General features: G+C 42.3%; 2 protein-coding genes across 2 annotated transcripts; one reads left to right on the forward strand and one right to left on the reverse strand.

Moving 5' to 3' along the window:
* The first annotated feature begins 777 nt into the window (after window positions 1–777).
* krt94 (keratin 94) lies at window positions 778–3921 on the forward strand. Its single transcript, XM_047575596.1, has 8 exons — window positions 778–1297; window positions 1601–1683; window positions 1776–1932; window positions 2078–2239; window positions 2401–2526; window positions 3183–3403; window positions 3512–3525; window positions 3630–3921. The coding sequence occupies exons 1-8, from the start codon at window positions 872–874 to the stop codon at window positions 3677–3679; spliced, it is 1239 nt and encodes a 412-aa protein (XP_047431552.1). The 5' UTR covers window positions 778–871; the 3' UTR covers window positions 3680–3921.
* Window positions 3922–12341: 8420 nt separating this feature from the next.
* Window positions 12342–20712, reverse strand: LOC125000186 (stromal membrane-associated protein 1-like). The gene is made up of 10 exons (XM_047575585.1): window positions 20429–20712; window positions 19057–19190; window positions 18309–18394; window positions 18149–18224; window positions 17996–18058; window positions 17788–17863; window positions 16098–16225; window positions 14749–14965; window positions 13745–14082; window positions 12342–13013 (listed from the first exon to the last, which is right to left on the reverse strand). Exons 1-10 carry the CDS (start codon window positions 20544–20546, stop codon window positions 12879–12881), a joined length of 1371 nt encoding a protein of 456 aa, XP_047431541.1. The 5' UTR covers window positions 20547–20712; the 3' UTR covers window positions 12342–12878.
* Between the last annotated feature and the right edge of the window lie 206 nt (window positions 20713–20918).

Below are 20918 nucleotides of genomic sequence, written 5' to 3' on the forward strand. Positions count from 1 at the left end.
ATGGGTTGTTGAGAAGTTCCCTTGAGTGGAAACAATGTTCATGGCTTAAGGTTATGAAGTTACGAAGGCTACGAAGCTTTCATGCAGCCAGCGATCGGTAACAAGGTTAATTACCTCCTCAGTTTTTATCTGGCTGAGTCACAATCAAAGACCATGTACTGTAAGTTAAATGGTCTATGAACACTTAATATTCCCTTTCGCATCTAAAGGTGTTTAAAAAGTTTCTCGGCAGTAAAGAATGATCATAGATGCATATATTTTACAAACAAAAAATTTCTTCATTTATTTTTTCAGTTAAATATTGCGCAGTTGAATGTTTAGTTTGTGTTAACTCTACTGTAACTTGATCTTATCATCATGGATAAGTTTCAACAAACGAACACTGATGAAGGCTATTCTTTGCATAATGCGAATGTTGACTTATGGCGGGGCTCTAAAACAATAAATCTACGCCTTTTCTATTTGCACTCATGTACCAAATGACTAGTGTGATCGGCGCTGTACGAGCATGTATTCATTGAATCATGCACACGCATATACATGGGAACATAGAAACACAAAGCCATCTCCACAAACTGACACAACACCCATACACCCACATTCCACAGCAGTTTCCTCACAGAAGTGAAAAAAAAACGAACCCCGATCCTTGAAGCAAAACAAACGGAGGTTCTGCCAAGCCCAGCGCTGAAGCACAGAGGAAAACTCCCTGTTCCCTCCCCGCGTCCCTCCTCCCAACCAGGCCCGCCCCAGCTCCAGCCCTATATCAGCAGCCTGCCTCCCTCTATCAAACTCCACAGTCCTGCCAAAGTCTACAGCTGTGTAACGGCCCTCTCTCCTCGTGTCCTCTCTTGACCAGCAGACAGCCATCATGTTTTACAGCCAGAGCATCTCCAGCGGTCCCTCCATCATGAGACAGAGCCGCAGCTACACATCAAGTGCTGCTCCCCACAAGGCTCACAGCGTGTCTGGGCTCAGCTTCAGGCAAGCCCCTCGCATCTCTTCCTCCAGCGTTCGCATGGTCTCCTCTGGGTATGGAGGTGGCCTGGGGATGGGAATGGGTGGAGGCTTCGACCTGTCCAACGCCCTGGACCACAGCTCCGTGCACCTGAACGAGAAGGCCACCATGCAGAACCTGAATGACCGTCTGGCCTCCTACCTTGACAAGGTCCGCTCCCTGGAGGCGGCCAACGCCAAGCTGGAGTTGCAGATCAAAGAGTACTACGAGAAGAAGGGACCCGCAGCAGAGAGGGACTACAGCAACTACTGGGCCATTATCAACGACCTGAAGGACAAGGTATAGTGTGATAACGTCTACTCTAGAGACGTGAAATGTTTACAGTTGTGTTAATCATTATCAAGGGATGGCTTTAAAATTGTTCAGACATTAAAGTTACAATGAGACTGTGAGTGAGCTGCTGAGCTGCTAAATAACTGGTGTTTCAATGGACAATTATTTCAGATGTGTAAAAGTCTGAAATAAACTAGAAATGGTTTTAACATGTAAGCTTCTTGTTCAATAAAATGTAAAGTAGTTGCAGGATTTTAAACGGGTGACGCAACAAATAACTGACATCAACTCTGCTCCTGCTCTCTTCAGATCCATGCTGCCACCGTTGGAAATGCCAACATCCTGCTCCAGATTGACAACTCCAAACTGGCTGCCGATGACTTCAGAACTAAGTAAGCACAAACCAGAGAAGCGTAGCAAAATAAGACGTCCTAAATGCTATATTTGTCTCATTTCACTGTCCTCCACTTTCCAAACTAATCAGGTTCGAGCATGAGCAGATGATGCGCCTGTCCGTCGAGGCTGACATCGCCAACCTCCGCCGCCTGCTTGACCAGACCACGCTCACAAAGGCTGACCTGGAGATGCAGATCGAAGGCCTGCAGGATGAGCTGGCCTACCTCAAGAAGAATCACGCAGAGGTGATTAAAGCACACATAATGTACTAGTGATCAGTTCTGTTGTGATTACTACGGGACCACGCCCTGCTCCATCGCACTTGTGCAGTTGGTTAAAACTTTGCTACCAGTCTTAACGCTGATTTCTTTTAAACTATTGTATTTTCAGGAGCTGGCAGCAATGCGTTCTCAGCTCACAGGCACAATCAACGTGGAGGTGGACGCCGCACCTCAGCAAGACCTGAACAGAGTTCTTGATGAGATCCGCGCACAGTACGAAGCCATCACTGACAAACACCGTCGCGACCAGGAGGCCTGGTTCAACGAGAAGGTGAATAGATTTTCACGTAAACAGAGGCATGTTATCCCACGCGACACAAATGACTGTGTTTAGTCCCTCAGCAGCCTAGCCTGTGATTAAACATAATCTTGTGTGAAACTAAGACAAGTAATTATCAAGACGTCTAACTCTGTCTTCATTTCTCGCTCTAGTCGGCAACGCTGACCAAGGAGGTGCAGATCAGCACAGAGACCATCCAGACGTCCAAGACAGAGATCAATGACCTGCGGCGAACACTTCAGGGCCTGGAGATTGAGCTGCAGTCTCAGCTCAGCATGGTGAGGAGAAAATTAAAAGAGAAACCGCGAAACCGAAAACCAGCCGTTCACATCTCACTGATATTGCCTTATATGAACAAAATTCCAGGATCACATCTTGTCAGGGAGAAATAGAGAAACAGACAGGGTGAGAGGGTAAAGAGTAGAAGGGAGGCAAGGACGGAGGGAGGGAGGGAGGGAGGGAGGGAGGGAGAGATAAGAACGATGGGAGCCGCAGAGAGGGGAGGAACGGCCTCCTGTTCAGGCAAACATTTCACAGACATCTGTTTAAATTCGGCAAGACATATAAGACCTTGAAAAAAAAGCTGCAGGAATGCTGGACTGGATAACCCAGAAAGTCAACACTCCCGTGGATTTTCTGTTCCCAGCTGGAGTTAATCATTCAACACTCCCTGCACCCACCACACAGTGCTCCTGTGCAACAATAAAGTAGAGGCACAGAGATAGGCGCTGTTTTCTCCAAGCACATCTGCTTTTTATTCCCAAGCAAAAATCTTTGCAACCACAGACATGCTTTTGTGCCTGACATATTGAGTAGGGTGCAGCTGGTGGCTTTACATTGTCACAAAAGACTTAAATTAAACTGGTTTGCTCGTATGAATGGCGTCGTATACGCGCTTGGACTCATGTACCTTTTTGCTCCCACTGTCTAACAGAAAGGGGCTCTGGAGAACACGTTAGCAGAGACAGAGGCTCGTTACAGCGCCATGCTCAGCGGCTACCAGAACACAATCAACATGCTCGAGGCGGAGCTCAGCAACGTGCGCTCCAGCATCGAGCAACAGGGCCATGAGTACAGGATGCTGCTGGACATCAAGACAAGGCTGGAGCAGGAGATCGCAACCTATAGGCGCCTGCTGGAAACAGAGGAGTCCAGGTAGATACAGCAGACCGTTTAGACCAGGAGCCACATATTTGGTTTGACAATAATGCACCGGACCTCGTCACTCACTCCTTCTCTCTACTTTTCTCTCACCCATTTTAGGCCACTCGTCACAGGTGAGTTACATCCATTTTAAGTCGTTACACAATACTATAATAAGTGTTTGTGTATTAAAAACCTGAAGCATTGTCGTCATGATTTTTTTCTTCCCTTTTTACAGGAGGCTCAAAAACCACAGTCACAACCACCACTGTGCGCTCTTCCAGCTAAGAGGTCCAGCTGGCAGGACAAGCTGTTCTCAGACGCGCACACACATTCACACACATACTCTGACCGATGAAACTGTTACAGGAGATGAGCGAAACAGTACTGGAAAGACCTGAGATAAGCTGAAAATGAAACCTGTGTTAAAGCGAAAAGTATTTGCAATTCAAAATAAGAAATTCCTGATGTACTGTGTGTGTTCGCGTGTGCGTGACCTGTCTGAAAAATAAAACTGCTGGTGAATGTAAGACTTATGTTGTTTTTATGACTTCACTGGCCCCTGAGAAAAATGCATCTTTTTTTCCACAACACCGCTCTGTTTATACAGTTGCCATGGTAACCGTACGACATTCTGGGAGGTGGGATGTGGGGTAGCGGAAATCTGCGTTACGTAATAGGGCAGTTGTCAGGAAAGGGTGAACAATGGTTTACAGGTCCACTGTAGAAACCGCTAGGACTGAGAGGAAAGTCTGCTTAGAAAGGCTGCACCCGATGGTCTTGAACTGAAAAACGCAACAAGAAAAAAATCTGGAAAAAAATAGTTAGGTGACCGAATAAAGCCAATGACCTGAGGGTTTGTCCAAAGACCTTTTTCAAACAAGACACACCCAAATTTGGTTGACTAATCTTTGCCCTGGAGGCTTTTCAGCAGTGTTACGCAAACTCCTGTCACCTAGAAACAAGAAACACACACACACACACACATGCACGCACACACACACGCATGCACACACACACACACACCCTCCGGACAGTAATATTGAGTATAAATGCAAACAGTGACTAACTGAACAAAGAGAGCCCTTGTGGAAGCAGGTGCTTTCAATACTGGCCACTTTTATGAACTGTGATAATGGCCAATCAGCTCCTATGATAAAGTATATTCAAGGGTGGGGCTACTTGGCTTCTCAACTTCATGTAGTATGTTTCATGCGAGAGTGTTATGGTCATGAGTTTGCATGTGTGGATAAAGGCAAAGAAAGTACCATTTAAGTCTTTGCACTCTGTACAGGTCAGCGGCTACAGCCTCCTGTAGAAATCCTGTTGAGACTTCATAATTCTCAAATGATGGCGTAATGTGGGTTGGCAAGAGGGGAAAGATTACAGAGGGGATACAATTGCAATTTCTAACCCTCCTCCGAGGAGTTTCACTCACCCATATTTGGACCCATTTTGTTGCGCATCAGCGTCTCTTTCTTGTTGTAATGGTAGCTGATGACAAAGTCCTACTATTTACACAATTTGATATGAAAATCCAACGCAGAGTTCAGAAAAAGATGTTGCACCAACATCAGACCTTTTTTCCACATTAGTGTTTAACTCAGTGGGCTTGTCAGAGGCCAACTGCACAGAGCCATAACCAAACACATATAAGTATTTGTTTGATGAGCTTTTCTGGTGTTTTCACATGTTTAAAATCTGCTGTGATGCTTTCTTTTCTCAGAGATCAATTTGAATTACATCTCCCATTATCACAAATCTGCCTCAAGGGGGGTAGGATGGTGAGGTGGTTTACTATCTCATTCATGAGACTCTGACTCTTGTTTGTTTCAGAGAGACACAATAATTCAATTTCCAGTCGGGCTACAACCTTTTAAATTAAACCACAGAATTAAGTGCATACGTCGGATCTCAAACTTACACCAAATAGTGACTGTGATTATAACTAATAAAGAACTGCACGAGGCTCCTTTGATTTCTTGTCAGAAGGCAGAACAGAAGCTTGATACCACTCAGTGTCGTCATATTAGATTAAATTTTATTTATTTAAAAGTTGCCCGGGCTGATGAACCAAATTTGGGCTGGGTGTGAACATGTCGTCTCATGAAAAAGAAGGGTATGGTAGAGTTGTTTGAACTGCTGCTTTCTGAACAGAAGGTCAGTGAAGTACATGACATCTTCAAATGGCTTCATAGTGGCTATGAGTAGCTGTAGTGGCGGGCCGCTATGATTTGTTGCTGTTTGACTTCTATTGTTCAACTGCATTGTCTTTTATGATAGACTGCACTAGAGTAAAAAAAACAAAAACAAATCTGGGTGATTTAAATACTAAAGAAAATATCAGTCTACTGTTTTGGCCAGTTTCTGAACAGCTTTTGTTCTAGAATTCATCAACTACACCTGGCAACGCTGACACCACTCCCTTGTGTGGATGGTACATTTGATGCGGCCAAGAGTATCCTTAGCATTGAGGTGTAAGTCACTATTTGTTTTAACTTAGCAAGCTTTAAATGACGCAGAAAATAGAAGCCGAGCCTTTTGGGAAAGAGAACTAGTGCAAGAGCTCATATTATCACAACAGAGAGTTGAATGTGGGACACATCTGGATGAAGTGCTGCCTCCAAACCCAACCCATGAGCTTGTGATCAGGCCACGGGAAGCCGTGTACACAAAATCTTTGTGGGGAAATTCCGGCCAACCACAAGCCATAGACATACGGGGTAACAAATTAGCAAGCTAAAGGCCGAGTGGCTTGAAGTTGAAAAATCAAATCAACGAAAGAATTAGGGCGTTGTGAACGTTCCTCACACAAATAATGAAATTTCCAACATTTTGCTCTGTTTTTACATTTATATTCACATTCAAAGAGGTAAATGAAATCAGTTCAGTGGGGGAAGGGAGGGTGTGGTGTTTCGTGTAGCCTAGTTTGAAGGCTGTAGAGGAAAACAACTCTCCTGATCCTATCTAAAGGTGCAAAGGCCTTTTTGCAACTCTACAGTTCACTTAAGTCTTTATAATGCTGTTGCTGGACACAAACTGAGTTTTATGTTTTTTAAGTGATTAAAGATACAAGGTGTAACATATTACCGACAATGTGGCAGCAGTAGAGGTGGCGATAGAGACATGAGTTTTATCAATCTCCAAAACTTAACTCTTGCTTTAAATGTGCTTCTGTAGAGCATAAATTGTAGACACGGTTAGGACAGCATGCAGACACGAAAGTCTAGCCTCGTCAACAAATTTACACAGCTACAGTGACGGAGTTGCTACTTTTTAATCACTCTGACTAATTTGTGCGGTGAACTCCCATTGCTTACTAATATGAACAAAGAGTAGGAGCTGCATTTTATATCACCAGGAGTACACTTGTCACTCATCTGTCACCTTATGGGAACGACGTGCTCATGTTGATTTACTGTTACTTCATGAATGATGTGTAAACCACCAACTTAACCCACATAACTGGAAGTGGGAACGGTTGGATGATTTGTTTCAGTTTGTATGCAGACTTCACCTCGTCACAATAAAAACCTGTCATAATAAAAAGCTATGAGGAAATGTAGGTGAATGTTGGCCTGAACAGAGTAGATAAGTCAAACAAGACATCAAAAATGCCGACGGATGGGTTATTATTTACAACACAAATTGGCTGTCTGCATGTGGCTTGATTAAAGGAGCATGACAAAAACCAGCGCCTATTTGCCGACGGTCATTTTTGTAATTTCTTCTTTTTTTTTGTGGCTGCCTGCCATTCAAAACTAGCCCGAGGCTTTCAGAGACTGAGATCATGGGAGAGGAAGAGAAGCTGTTACTTGACATTTGAAGACAGTTCACTTCAGTTAAACCAATGACGAATGCAACATGAATGCAGGGTTTGGATACTTGGATGGTTTCTATCCTTTTGAAGCAGCTAACTTTCCCACGTGAACTTGTTCATGTCCTGCAATGGTTAACAAACTGAATTTTTGCCTTAATCGGACTATAACAGGAGAACTTAAGTGCATGTAAACACGTTACTCCGATTAAAATATGAGTTCTCATTATCTGATTGAGACACCCAGATAATGCAATTGAATCGGAGTTTTCAATCAGATAATGCGTGTGCGCATGCTCCACGACCGCTGCGCTGGCGTGTGAACCCGGAACAAAAACGTCCAAGAAAGCCAGTCGCAGAAGAAGAAGAGAAACGGAGCCGTTTGAGGGATACCGCGAATCTTACCTGCACCAGAAGTAGCGCGAACATTACGTACAAGATTAAAAATTAGCTATTATCCGTCTGGTTGTTGTTTGAAATGCCGGTCCGCTGCATGAACGACTCTAGTTTAATATATGACATAATAGGTCGACCGGAAAGCGAGTCTATTAACGTGGTGTTATCCAGCTGAAAAGACACGTATCGCCACCTAGTGTGGAAGAGGAGAACAGTTATTCGATTTTCTTGCGCTGCGTGTAAACTGGGACAAGGACTGTAGCGAGAAAGATGAATTTTGAGCATAGCTCGATTAAACTCTGCATGTAAACGCAAGTGGCATTTAGCATTTAGTCACCACGTGTTTATGTGCCAAGCTTACACAGAAAAAAGGATTTGGGGAAATACACTTGTTGACCTTATTGAGAGGATGATACCTACGAATCTCATATCTGTTCCATATATAGACAAAAATTAGGTTAGCATTATAATATATGATGCTCCTGTTAGCACTGTTATTGAAGTGAAGGACAAATGTTGCCTTCACATGAGCTTGTTATTACAACAGCAAGACATGTGCATGAAAATGCTTTGTGAGAAGCTTTGGCATTGTGAGACCATGGCTGCTGTCAGCCACAGACATTAACAAGCAAGCTAACAACTTGTTGCAAAGTTAAAGTAGGAAATGCAAATGCACCATAAATCTGCTTTCATAGCCTTCACCATTTTTTGAAAATATCACGTCACAACCTTTTCAACTTCAAGATAAGCTTCACTCTAAAGATCATAAATACCATAAGAGGGGGGTGTGGTGGTTGACTTAGTCCAGAATTAAGACATAAAGTGGCAGCCTGATTCCGTCTACAGCTATAAAAGCCTTTTCAAGTTTACTTATTAACACAGATACCTTGTTTCTTACCTAGGTAACAACCAGGGTAACACGATGAAAAAGTTGTTGACAACATTTATTATTATAAAATTAGATAAACTCCACCAAAGAATTAACTTTCATTGACTGCAATGTAAACTGTTGGAACTAACTAGCTAGCTGCTCTCTGGTGGAGGAAACCAGGCTAGCTGTTTCCATTTTTTGTGCTAAGATAGGTCAGTCAATGTACATTAGTGGGTGATAAACTGTCAGCACTACAGTGTGAAAAGTCTAATATTAAAAATATTCAGTGATTGAGGCCGGCTCTATTTCGGTCACATTGAGCTTTATATTGGTAACGTGTAAAGTATTAGTCACATCTGCAGCAGTTAAACAGGGGGGCGGACATCCCTATCAGCAGGAATGTTGATGTCTTGGGGTCAGAAAGTCCACAAAGGGGCTGGAGATAGTGGGAACATTCTTCGTTCGGATGGCGGACTCTATTCTGGAGCAGTGTTAGGTTTGACACAAGCTGAGAGGAATGCCTAACCCCTTTGCTAAAGGTCTCAGACCTTACTGTGAAAGTTTTCAAACTGGGCTTGAGTTGCAGTGAGGCGTAGAAACAGTTGAGAGGTGGAGTGGAACAAGGCCAAAAACATTTCAGGGGCTTTCAGGCCCTGCCAAGCAAGAGATAGATGTGATTTTTTTTCTGTTTGCTTACCTGTTGCCCCTTCTCTGAAAGGAAGAATAATCACTGTCAGTGCATTAAAGCACTCCTTTAACACGGAGTATGCTATCCTGGGACGTAGGGAAGCATGTGTCTCTGGCTTAGCAGAGACGCAACAGGTAGGGCTGATTGGAGGGACCACACCCTGCATAAATTCCAAGGGCTTGAAGACACAGACAATCCAAATTGGGCAAGGCTGCGTACAACCACTAAGCTGTATTCTATACACAATGCCGACTGAAAGCGTGAGCTTATAATAGTTTTGATCCTCTATGTTTGCCTAGTGACACTAAAGACGATTCACTTTAAATGCTTCTCACAGACTGGGTAGATGTATACTACAGCATATCCCAGCATGCACAAGGAGGAGACACAAAGATGTGCATGTCTTGTTGAAATCCCAATCTAGATACAAATACACTAGCTACTGAGTGAAAAGAAAAACTACGAATAAAATTGGCTCTGAGACAGAGTGAGACTCATTTTCCCTACAAAACTGCTACTGACTGTAAACACATTGCATGACTATAATTTTCCAAAGTGTGTAAGTGAGTGTGCCTGAGCCACACAATAAACTGCAACAAAAGGGCATTCATTGCACCAGCTTACTACCAAAAGTCTATACCAAGAAACTTTTTTCCATGTAACACTCGTTAAGGGATGATGGGAAGCTCAGCACCAACAAAACAATTTACTATTATTAATATTTACTAAAAAAAATTATTAAATCACACTAATAGAAGACAAAATAAAAAAGCAGAGTTAGTGCAGCTTTGCACTAATCAGTAAGCAAACATGTAAGTCATTTTGGCCACTAATTTATCAGAAACTCCCTTCCAAAAAAACTAAATGTTATACTGCCCCCAGGTGCTGGTTTCCTGTATATTGTTTAAATAAGGAGGGCGTGACTTTACAGTCACTTTACACTCCTTGGATTAGATTTAGATTTAAGGCCACAATTTATGACATTCAACATGTCTGAAAATGTCTCAATATACTGGCAACTGCCAAAAGTTTTCTCGTGACCTTGGTGATTAACAGAAACCAGTTAATGTTGCAGTTTTAAAAACATCATTTAAAATGACTGATGATACTTAAACACTGACTCTAAAATGGCAGTGTTCCACAAACGGAAAAGGGTGACTCAAAACCCCAGTGTACAGGCAGTGACTGTGCTCACTCCTGCTGTGTTGTGTTGCACTACAATACAGGCTGGGTCTGCTGGGAAACACGACAACACTGTCATCTGGTGGACAGGAGCAGGAAGACATGTTCTTCCGACTGCATCTTAAAACACACAAACGTAACTGTTTTATTCTGTGCTTTTGAATGAGCGGGAGTGGCTTCTGGTGCCTTGTAATGGGTTGCGGATGTCTAACACAGGATCTATTGTGAAAAGAATTAATGTCAAAATCCTGTGCAGGTTAATGTCTTGTTTGGTTTCAGAAACTGGATCGGATGTTGGGAGTGAACAAAAGAGATCAACACGGGTGTTCCCCTGTAGGTAGATTTCCTGTAATCCCTGTTTTTCTTTGCACACTATTTTCAGTTACATTATCCACAAACAACTAGACAACAGTCAACATACTGTATACACTACATTGTCAGAAGTATTCACTCACCTGGCTTTACACGCATATTAACTTGTGACATGCCATTCTTAATCCACAGGGTTTATTATGATGCCGTCCCACCCTTTGCAGTTATAAAAGATTCAACTCTTCTGGGAACGTTTTCCCAAGGTTTGTGTTTATGCGGATTTTTGAACATTCTTCCAGGCGCGTATTTGTGAGGTCAGACACTGATTTTGGACATGAAGGCCTGGCTCACAGTCTTCATCTAATTCATCTCAACGTGTTATATCAAGTTGAAGTCAGGACTGTTTGCATGCCAGTCAAGTTCTTCCAAAGCAAATTCATTCATCCATGTCTTTATGGACCTTGCTTTGTCCACTGGTGAGCAGTCATGTTGGAACAGGAAGAAGCTATCCACATACTGTTCCCGCCAAGTTGGATAATAGAATTGTCTAAACTCTCTTGGTATGCTGAAGCATTCAGAGTTCCTTTCACTGGAACTAAGGAGCCAAACCCAGCTCCTGAACAACAACCCCACACCGTAATCCCTCTCCACCAAACTTCACCCTTGGCACAGTGCAGTCAGACAAGTACAGGTGTCCTGGCAACCACCAAACCCAGATCCATCAGATTGCCAGAATGAAAAGTGTGATTCATCACTCTGGAGCAGTGTTTCCCAATCCTGGTCCTCGGGGAACACTGCCCTGCATGTTTTAGGCGTTTCCTCCTCCACCTCATTCACCTGAGCTTGATGACGACATTTGAATAAGGTGTGGTGGAGGAGGAAACACCTAAAACATGCATGGCAGTGTTCCCCGAGGACCAGGATTGGGAAACACTGCTCCAGAGTCCAGTGGTGGTGCTTTACCACTGCATTCAACAATTTGCATTGAACTTGGTGATGTAAGTTTTGCAGCTGCTCAGCCATAGAAACCCATTCCATGAAGCTCTCTACAGACTGTTGTTGAGCTAATCTGAAGACCACATGAAGTTTGGAGGTCTGTAATGATTGACTCTGCAAAAAGTTAGTGACCTCTGTGCACTCAGGATCCACTGACCCTGGTCTGACATTTTACTTTTACTGACATTTGTGGCTGAGTTGCTTTTGTTCCGAATCACTTCCACATTGTTATAATACCACTGACAGTGGACTGTGGAATGTTTAGGAAATTTCACGACTGGACTTGTTGCACAGGAGGCATCCTATCACAGTACCATGCTGGAATTCACTGAGGTCCTGAGAGTGACCCATTCTTTCACAGATGTTTGTAGAAGTAGTTTTCATACCAAGGAGCTTGATTTTATACACCAGTGGCGATGGAAGTGATTGGAACACCTGAATTCACTTTTTTGGATGGATGAGTGAATATAATACAGAGTAGATTTATATTAGACACAGAATTTAACCAAAACTTCTGCACAACTCCCTCCTTCTGGTGGATACTAATAATTAACTATCTTTAAATAACAACTAGAAAAATGTTCAAGAAGTAAACTAAAGCCCTCCAATTATCATCAATTGACCTCAGGTTTGAGAATGAACCCACAAAGAGTGAGACTTGAATCACAGAAGACACACAAAAACCAAGTTGTTTTTATCACTTTAATTTTATAGGGGAACCACAAGTACTTTAAAAGAAGGTTATACAGCGCTGTACATTGGGGAGCAGTACTGACTGACCTGATAGTCATCAAGTCATCTTCTCCCTTTAAATACTATTCATTTAAATGTTCTATAATCTTATAATGATACAGTGATACAATAAAAGCTTGTGTAACTGGTCCTGCAGCTTTTCCGATATGTCGATATCATTTTTGTTGGGACTGTTATTTCCTTGTCATTTTTCCAAAAAAGGAAAATAAAAGCTATGATCAAAAACCATACGACAGGCAGAAACTGCCAGGCTGTAATCCTGTAGAACTCCCAATTCACTCACACAATAGAGAGAAAGAGAGACAGAAAGGGAGGGGGAAGAAAGAAAAGATACAATTTTCATATTCTGAAGGCTGGCCCGTGATGGAAATAGACATCAGTTCATAGTCAGGTACAGAGAAGCACAAGATACATTTTGCACTTTCTTCAACCTCGACTCTTACTCTGCCCGACCACAGAGCCGCTCCAAGGCTCACTTCCATAGCTGTGTGCTCAGAGTCTGGCCAGATCCAGCAGCAGCCCAGCCACCCATAGCTGAAGGAGGCTGACCGAAGGCCATCTGGCCGCCCGCACCGTTCAGAGTCAACCCTGACATCTGCTGGTTCATCTGAGGATGGGACAAAGGTCAGCATGAGTAAAACTGGAGGTAACATCAAAGAAAACACAACCACTGAGTTATGACTCACACTTTGTCCTGATAAGCAAAATGCGATGTCAAGGTTTACTGAGACATAATCATGGCAATAATGATTAGGCCTGGACAGTATCTGCACTTGTGTTGTGTCAATATTTCATTCAAACTGTTTCCATTATGCTCTATGAAGTAATCTTCATAACAATGTTCTTACACACGTATCAAAATGATGAAATACTTGTGCCACTATACATCAGCAAAAATGTAACTACAGAAAGTCCTTTGAGTATTACATAGTGGAATAATGGTGCATATGACAAACACTAAAAATGTAACTTTATTTTTGTCTTTCAAACTATTTCGATAGTACTTAATTCTGCCTCTTTTCAAGTGTCAACACACAACTAATCTCTTTAGGAAGTCTGTGTATTGCAGATTTAGAGCAAAGCTCCAAAGCTTTCAGTTCTGAAATCACGCTTATGCTGCCATCTAGTGGGTGCTGAATGGTCTGTACGGTGCAGGGCTTTAAAATGTTTAAAATGTTCTGCAATGCATCATCTTAGCTGGGTGTGGCCACGTGTGAAACAAATGACTATATGTGTGCAACGCTTGAACACAGCAGAAGTGTGGACTTGAATGCGGAGTCACTTGTTTGATATCTTATCATTCTGATGCAATCAGCACGGCTGACACGGTCTCCTTACCTGACCCATGTTCCACTGAGCCTGCTGCCCGGGCTGGATGGTGTACATGCCCTGAGCAGGCACCATGCCTGCGGGCATCGCTCCAGCCTGTGGTCCCATCATCCTGGGGGCCATGCCCATCATACCAGCAGCAGGTGCATTACCCATGAAGCCGTTAGGCATCGTCATTCCAACCATCATGCCTGGACTGGGCCCCATCATGGCTGCTCCGCTCTGAGCCATCATGGCTCCCATGACAGTAGTGGGCGGCATGGCTGTGCCCATGCCAGGGAAAGCCTGATAACCAGCAGCGGCCTGGACAGGAAACTGCATCTGAGAGGGGCCCATGAACATGCCAGCTAGGGAGGAGAGAACAAACCAAACAGAATCAATGTGAGGTGCGCGATGGTTTCTACAACAGCGCTACGTTTATGGAGCCTGTTTGTTAATCAGGACACAGGAAGGAGGAAGGAACGCTCGGCAGAACAGAGTTGTGAAATACAATCAAGTTCCAACTTGCTGTAGGTGGATTCAGATCTAATAATGTCACCAGATCCACAGATCTCAGGACTTCTCTTGTTCAGCAGAACATAACTCGACGGGTCTTAAGGAAATGAAATAGGTTTTAGCATCAACATCGACGGATGTGCAGACAAATATTGAGTATTAACACATTTGAAGTGCTAACCATAACCTTAACCATCTGATCTAATTAGTTTTCTTACTTTTGGACTGGACAGAAAATTAAAATTAAAAGCATTTCCTGGGCAGCTGCTTGTGTTTAAATAATGTAAATCGCTTCAGCTTTCTTTGTTTTGGGGGAAAATGTGTATTATTCTCAAAATCACAGAATAATTATTTTTTCTAAAAGCTAAATATTTAACACCAAAATGAATAGAATAGAACGGAATAGAAAGCTTTTATTATCGCTGTACAACAGACGTACCGTAGCACAATGAAATTACAATGTTATGACCCTGGTGGCCTTTCAGTGTGTGTGCTGATAGGTTTGTAAGCATGCTCACCAGCGGGGGCCTGCTGGGACATGCTGTTGGTTCCATACAGGGACAGGATGGAGTCCTTGGACAGGGGCTTCTTAGCAGCGTCGTCTGTTTTAGTGGTGTTACTGCTGTCACTGAACAAGTCGAGGTCTCCCGGTACTGACCCTGAGCTGGCTCCGCCTCCTACCGCTCCAGCGGCGGGCGCTTGCGTCGGAGTACTGGCCGAGTTACTGGAGCTCACCTGGAGAGAGGAAACAGATGTCAAGGATTAGAAGAAAAATATATAATGTTATCAAAATTATGTGTTGGTGATCATGTAATCAAATTTAACTTGTTTAACATGGATCATTAGTGACTACGTTATTGATAACAAATAGACTATATGTCTTCAATTTTAGCAGTTTATAAATATAACAATGACCCTTCCTGGTTAATAATTCCCCATATTTTAGCCATGGCCTTGTGTGTCCTCTTGTATCAGGTATACCCCAGAATTAGAAGTCTTAAGTTCGGCTTATGCCTGTGCATCAGATCTACGCAGACCCTGTCTTGTAGCACGGCAGTTTTAAGCATTTAGATTTGTGTGCTGGTGTGTGAGCATCATTTTGTAATTATGCTACTAAAGTACCAGCTGGCTGTTAGTCAGCTTTGCTGAGTGTCTCTGGATATTTTGAACTTACAACCGAGTTGATAATAAATGTTGGTCAACGGTTACTTTTACGGAAATCACTGCAACACAGTAAAAGAAGTATAGAGACACAGAAGCTTAAATCTAAGTTAAGGAAAAATAACTTAACTGACCCTCACCTGATTCATTTTAAACATGAGATTATTTATACATATACAAGTATATACAATTGTCAATATAAATGCAAAATATACCCATGTACCATCTTCTCCATGGTGAAGATTTCTGTTAAATTACTGTAAATGAATCTTTGGTTTAATGTTGATCTAATAAAGGCACAAACTACTGTAGAAACAAAACAAAAGATAATTTGATGATTATCACTATTTTTAAACAGAATTGTTAATCAATAACTGAACCACCTACGAAAATAATCAAGTTGTTTTTAAATGATAAGAGTTCCTGATTGCCTGTGTTCATGTCCTGACTTTGGTTTCTGCTTCTCTTTCATTGGCGTTCCCCTTCTCTCAGTATCAGGGTTGCCGTCTTGTGGGCTATTGATGCTGATGGTTATCATTTGCCTTTTTAGTTTTTATTGCACACTTAATTTCAGCTTTACAACCAGGCAACTGTTACTGTCGAACCCTGCAGAGCAATAGTCCAAAATCAGAATTAAAATCTGAACAAGGGAATTCTCACTTGTTTTTTGTTTATTTACTTTTTTTTTTTTTTTTTTTATATATACCTGAGAAAACTGAGCTGCGGATGTGGAAGCGGGGAGGGGGTTGGATACCATGGGGCCGAATATATCCAGGTCACTGTTCTGGCTTGTGCTCGTGCTACCATTGTTAGTTGATGCAGCTGCTGGTGCGTCTGTGACAGAAAGGTGGACAAACTGGTTTTACAGGTACAGTATCAGCACACACCATTAAAAAGGACACAACATATCGCAGCAGAACCCAGAGAGGATTTCCCACAGATATTCTACCTGCATGAAAAATAAAAACCAAATCCTAACACAATTTTTGACTGGTACAAAAACTGGTTTAATATCAACTGAACCAATGCACGCCAATGTGAGACTATGGGCTTTCCTTGTATATAATTAAATGCAACACTAGTCCATAGCTACAAACCGGCTCATATAATAAAAAATTAATCAGCTTATCCCTTTTAGCTCATTGGCCACAAAACAAAAATAACCATAAACATGCCATCCAGATAATGCAACCCTCCTGCTAGAAGCCAATTACTAATATAAATATACCGTCCTTTAAACTGCAGATAACACAGCTACAATGAATAGCTCTCATGAACCAACAACCACTGAGCTAGCCGCTATCCCAATGAAAACATAAATGAACAAGTACAAACAGCAACAAAGGACAACAATAAAAGACGACCTATATATCAAGACAGAGCCAGAAAACCACCATTCATATAGTGCGGTGCCCGCTGTAAGTGTAAACAATGTATTTGAAAACCAAAATGACCACTCTGCCCGATGTCTGCATCGACAACAACCTCTTGCTTCATTTGCATGTGACTGGCATGTCTGAGCGGAGCCATGAGCAAGCACGAGCAGGTGTTGCCTCCTAGCATCAAGCTGTCCTCCTTCTAAACAGCTCACAGCATATCCACTTACTGCTTGTCCTATTCTTTACAATATTTAACACACATCCTTCCAAAACAGCAATTCTTAAAACGAAACAAGAAGCCACTGCTGCGTCGGTCTGGTAACTGAGTCAGCGGCTTCAGCACTTCCTCTTGTTGCTTCACAAAAGGGCCTTGCAGTGGTTTTTCATGTAAAGGAGCAGGAAGCTCCTGTTATAGAATTAACAGGAACTGACAGGAAAGGCTTCATTATAAAGTGAACGCAAAAAGCACAGCAGAAGAAATGAGGGAGCTGTATGTTCAATGCAGGTGACAGAAGAGTTCGTTCACCGCGGCTCATGTGTTACATGTGAGCCGCATAATACCTGATTATGCAGGTTATATTGATTCTTTTAAACCTGACTCTTTTTCCTTTGGTTTACAGTGACAACATGACTCGGCAAAGGGTGGAGGCACAACTAATGAGTCGGTGCGGTTACTTCACGCTCTAATTCCAATATACTGTGACTACTAAACGTCACACATATGAGTGTTGATACAAGTAAGAAAGAATTTCACGGCAAATATCACAACCCTGGATCCACCTGACACCCTGAAGCGTTTCTCTTATGTGTTTGCATCACATATTAATCAGCTGCGTCGGTTGCCTCAAAGCTGAGAGCAGTCATCAACTTCACATCTCCACAGTTTGTGTGTGCTATGGGTTTTTGTGTGCTATGTGTCATAGCTACAAGTTCATCAACATTCAGCATTCTCTTGTTGCCCTGTTGCTGCTAGTCTCTCACTATGTGTATTCCTCTTCAGTGTCATTTCATACTCACCAAGGCCGAGTAGATTCACAGGAGGTTCTGACGTCTTAGCAGGGCTGATTTTAGGAACGGGCCTGGACTCTTCACTCTGGAAAAAAAAAACAATGATATGGTTAAAAATCAGAGCAAACACCACACACATCCAAGTGCAATACAGAGGCGCAGGTTCACATTTATCCATGAAGCAATGAAGCAATGAGAGTGCGCAGACGAGACTTACCTTGGTGTAAGATGACACCTTGCTCCCTCTGTCTGGCTCCCTCTCCTTATTACTATCTTTTGGCTGCAGAAACCGAAGAGAGAAACACAGTGAGCACAAAAATGATCACAGCTTAATTCACTATTAGACTGTAATCTTGTGGTCAATTCATACACTGCTCCCATTGGTCACATTCTTGCTGTAGTATTTCTTCTTCTCGTATTTATCCCTGATGAAGAATTCCACCGCTCTGAGGTTAACGTTAAGAAAGAAAATAACTGAATACACATCATGGCACTTGTAAGTTTGTGTGTGTGCTGTCAGTGAAGGATACTGGTCTGTTTGAGGTCTTCTGAAGTTGTCTGGAAGGTTGGCCTCATAAAGCCGTCTGGCCTTGGTGTTGCCCATATCCAGTATACTCTGAAAAAGGAAAAGCCACATTAAATATTAACAAGATCACTCTGCTGATTTTACACAGGTAGCCTTCTATTTGTATAATCATATAAGAGAAAATGACCCTGGTGATATCTTATCTGAACTCAGGTTTGTGAGATTTATCTACCTACAACACAGCGCTACAAAGCGGGGGTGTGGAGCTACTGAGTTGAATTACGTTAGGGTAAAAAGGATGCGGCTATACCATGAAGCTCTACATCCACCATAGTAACCTTTGACCACAGGCCTTTGTTGATGTGAGACACCAATATTTCTTTAACTTTTCAGGCACTCCTGCATTAACATAGTATACAATTTCAATTTCATTTAAATATTTCCCATTTATTATGACATGGATGTTCATGCCAATCATAATTTGCAGGTTAAGAGTTGGTTATTATGTCACCATCTAAGGCAATGAATGTGGCTCACTGACATTCTACCAAGCTTCATAATGGGAAGTAAAAGCTTGGCTCATGCAAAGACCTGAACAATATGATATAGATACAGGCTGATATGCGGAATTGAACCATGTTCACTAACATTACTGAATACAAGGCAAAAGATAAGGTAAGATAAGACAACACTTCATTGATCCCCACTGGGGAAATTCAAATTCAAAAAGTAAAGGACCAAAGAAAAATGACCTGGATTTGATCTGAGGTCCATTGGTCCAGGTTGACTGATTTCACTCTGGATATGTGTACTCCCAAGTTCCTGTGAATTCCAGCACACCGGATGCAGATAAACACTCCCAGATTCCAGGATGCCCATCTTGGGCCTGTTGATGACAAGAAAACCAGATTTAAAGATGCAGAGATAAATGAAGAAAAAAATCATTGCACATCATCTTCACACAACAACGTACTTTCTCTACAGTTGTATACATAAAGCATAATACATAAACATTAGGCACCTGCCATACCTCTGCTCAGCATTGCACCTTCATTATATATATCATGCTCATATATTTGTCTGTGATCCATATCATAGTAGACTGCAGGTAGAGCAGTTAAAGTCGTAGAAGTTGTTATTGTCTGTGTCAGTAGGTATATACACCAACTTACTATGCTAGTGAAAACAAACGTATTCTGATATAGTTATAACAGTCCTGCACGTAATCCCCCATCAGATAGATGGATAGATAGATAGATAGATAGATAGATAGATAGATAGATAGATAGATAGATACTTTAGTTATAACAAGAGAAATCCAGTGTCCATCACAACATAAATGTTCAGTTTACGTTGAAACAGTGTCAGAAAGGTCTTAATTACTAGACCACTGACTAAGACAGACAAAACAATAGAAACATATGTCAGTACAATTCACTGCTACAACTGCAAACCATAGTCCCCAAAATGAGAACACAACACAAGTCTGTTCTTAAATGCGGAACATGACAACCTGAAACTGTGGTGCATTTTGTTTTCACTGCTGTAGACCACCCAGTGGACTGGCAAATTAGTGTACTCTGTTTATTCTAAATATATATATACATATGTATATATAACTATTGTAATACATAGTAGTAGAAGTAGTTATTGTCTGTGTGTACACACATGCAGCAAAGTGGAACTAGGGGGAAGGGTATTTCACACCTTTGTGTATGTGCGTATTAAGACATTTCAGAAGTGGAACTAAACGCGATCTGAATCATATTGTGATTTAAAGTGCTTAAAGCCTCATTTACTCTTATGACCTAATATGAAAATAAAACTCGCCGTTCTCCCAAAGACAAGCCACCGCCTGGTGTAAGCTGACGGCGGTGAGAGGCTAACAGTGGGGAGCCTATGTAGATTTACAGGAGTTAGCTCCTGGCTAGCCACTTCGGTTAGCTTAAGGGGAAGAGGTGTCAGCTGACTAGCCTCAGCCGCTCGCGAGCTAGCCGAGGCAAGCTAACCAACGCAGATGTTACATTGTTGGTTGGCGTAACAGGTGGATTCTGAGCGAAACGGCGAGCTTGGACAGGTGGAGTAAGAAAAGAATGAAAATGTTAGACAGTGTGAACGCCGCACCTTTCGCCTCGCAGTCGGCGCAGTACTTGTTGTCTTCCTCCCTCAGCATTTTGGACAGGATGGCCTGGTGCTGCTCGTTGAGTTTCTGGGCCTTCTCTCTCTCCGAGCGGGTCGTCATGTTCGCGACTTTAGCTGGACTATTTCTAATTAAAAGAACTACACTTTGATCAGTCGACAGTAGAGAGGAGTTTCTGATAAAATAGCATAATCAGAGGGAAGAACGCCTCCGAGTGGGATATGAAAACACCCGGAACCGGAATCTGTACTCCGCCTACAGGAATGCTGGAGCTGACGAGGCAGAGGCACCGGATTGGACGACGGCTGTGACGTTTTCTGACGCACGAAGTTTCTGAAGAATATATTCTCATGAAAATTTTATCATTTGGAATATAATACAATAATATAATATTATTTGGAAATTTGAAATAAAACACAAACTGCTATTTGTGTGCTGTTGTTGTTTCTGCACTGGTTAGGTTTTTCCCTTGAA

This window comes from Mugil cephalus, chromosome 2 (assembly GCF_022458985.1).
Source record: "Mugil cephalus isolate CIBA_MC_2020 chromosome 2, CIBA_Mcephalus_1.1, whole genome shotgun sequence".
NCBI lineage: Eukaryota > Metazoa > Chordata > Actinopteri > Mugiliformes > Mugilidae > Mugil > Mugil cephalus.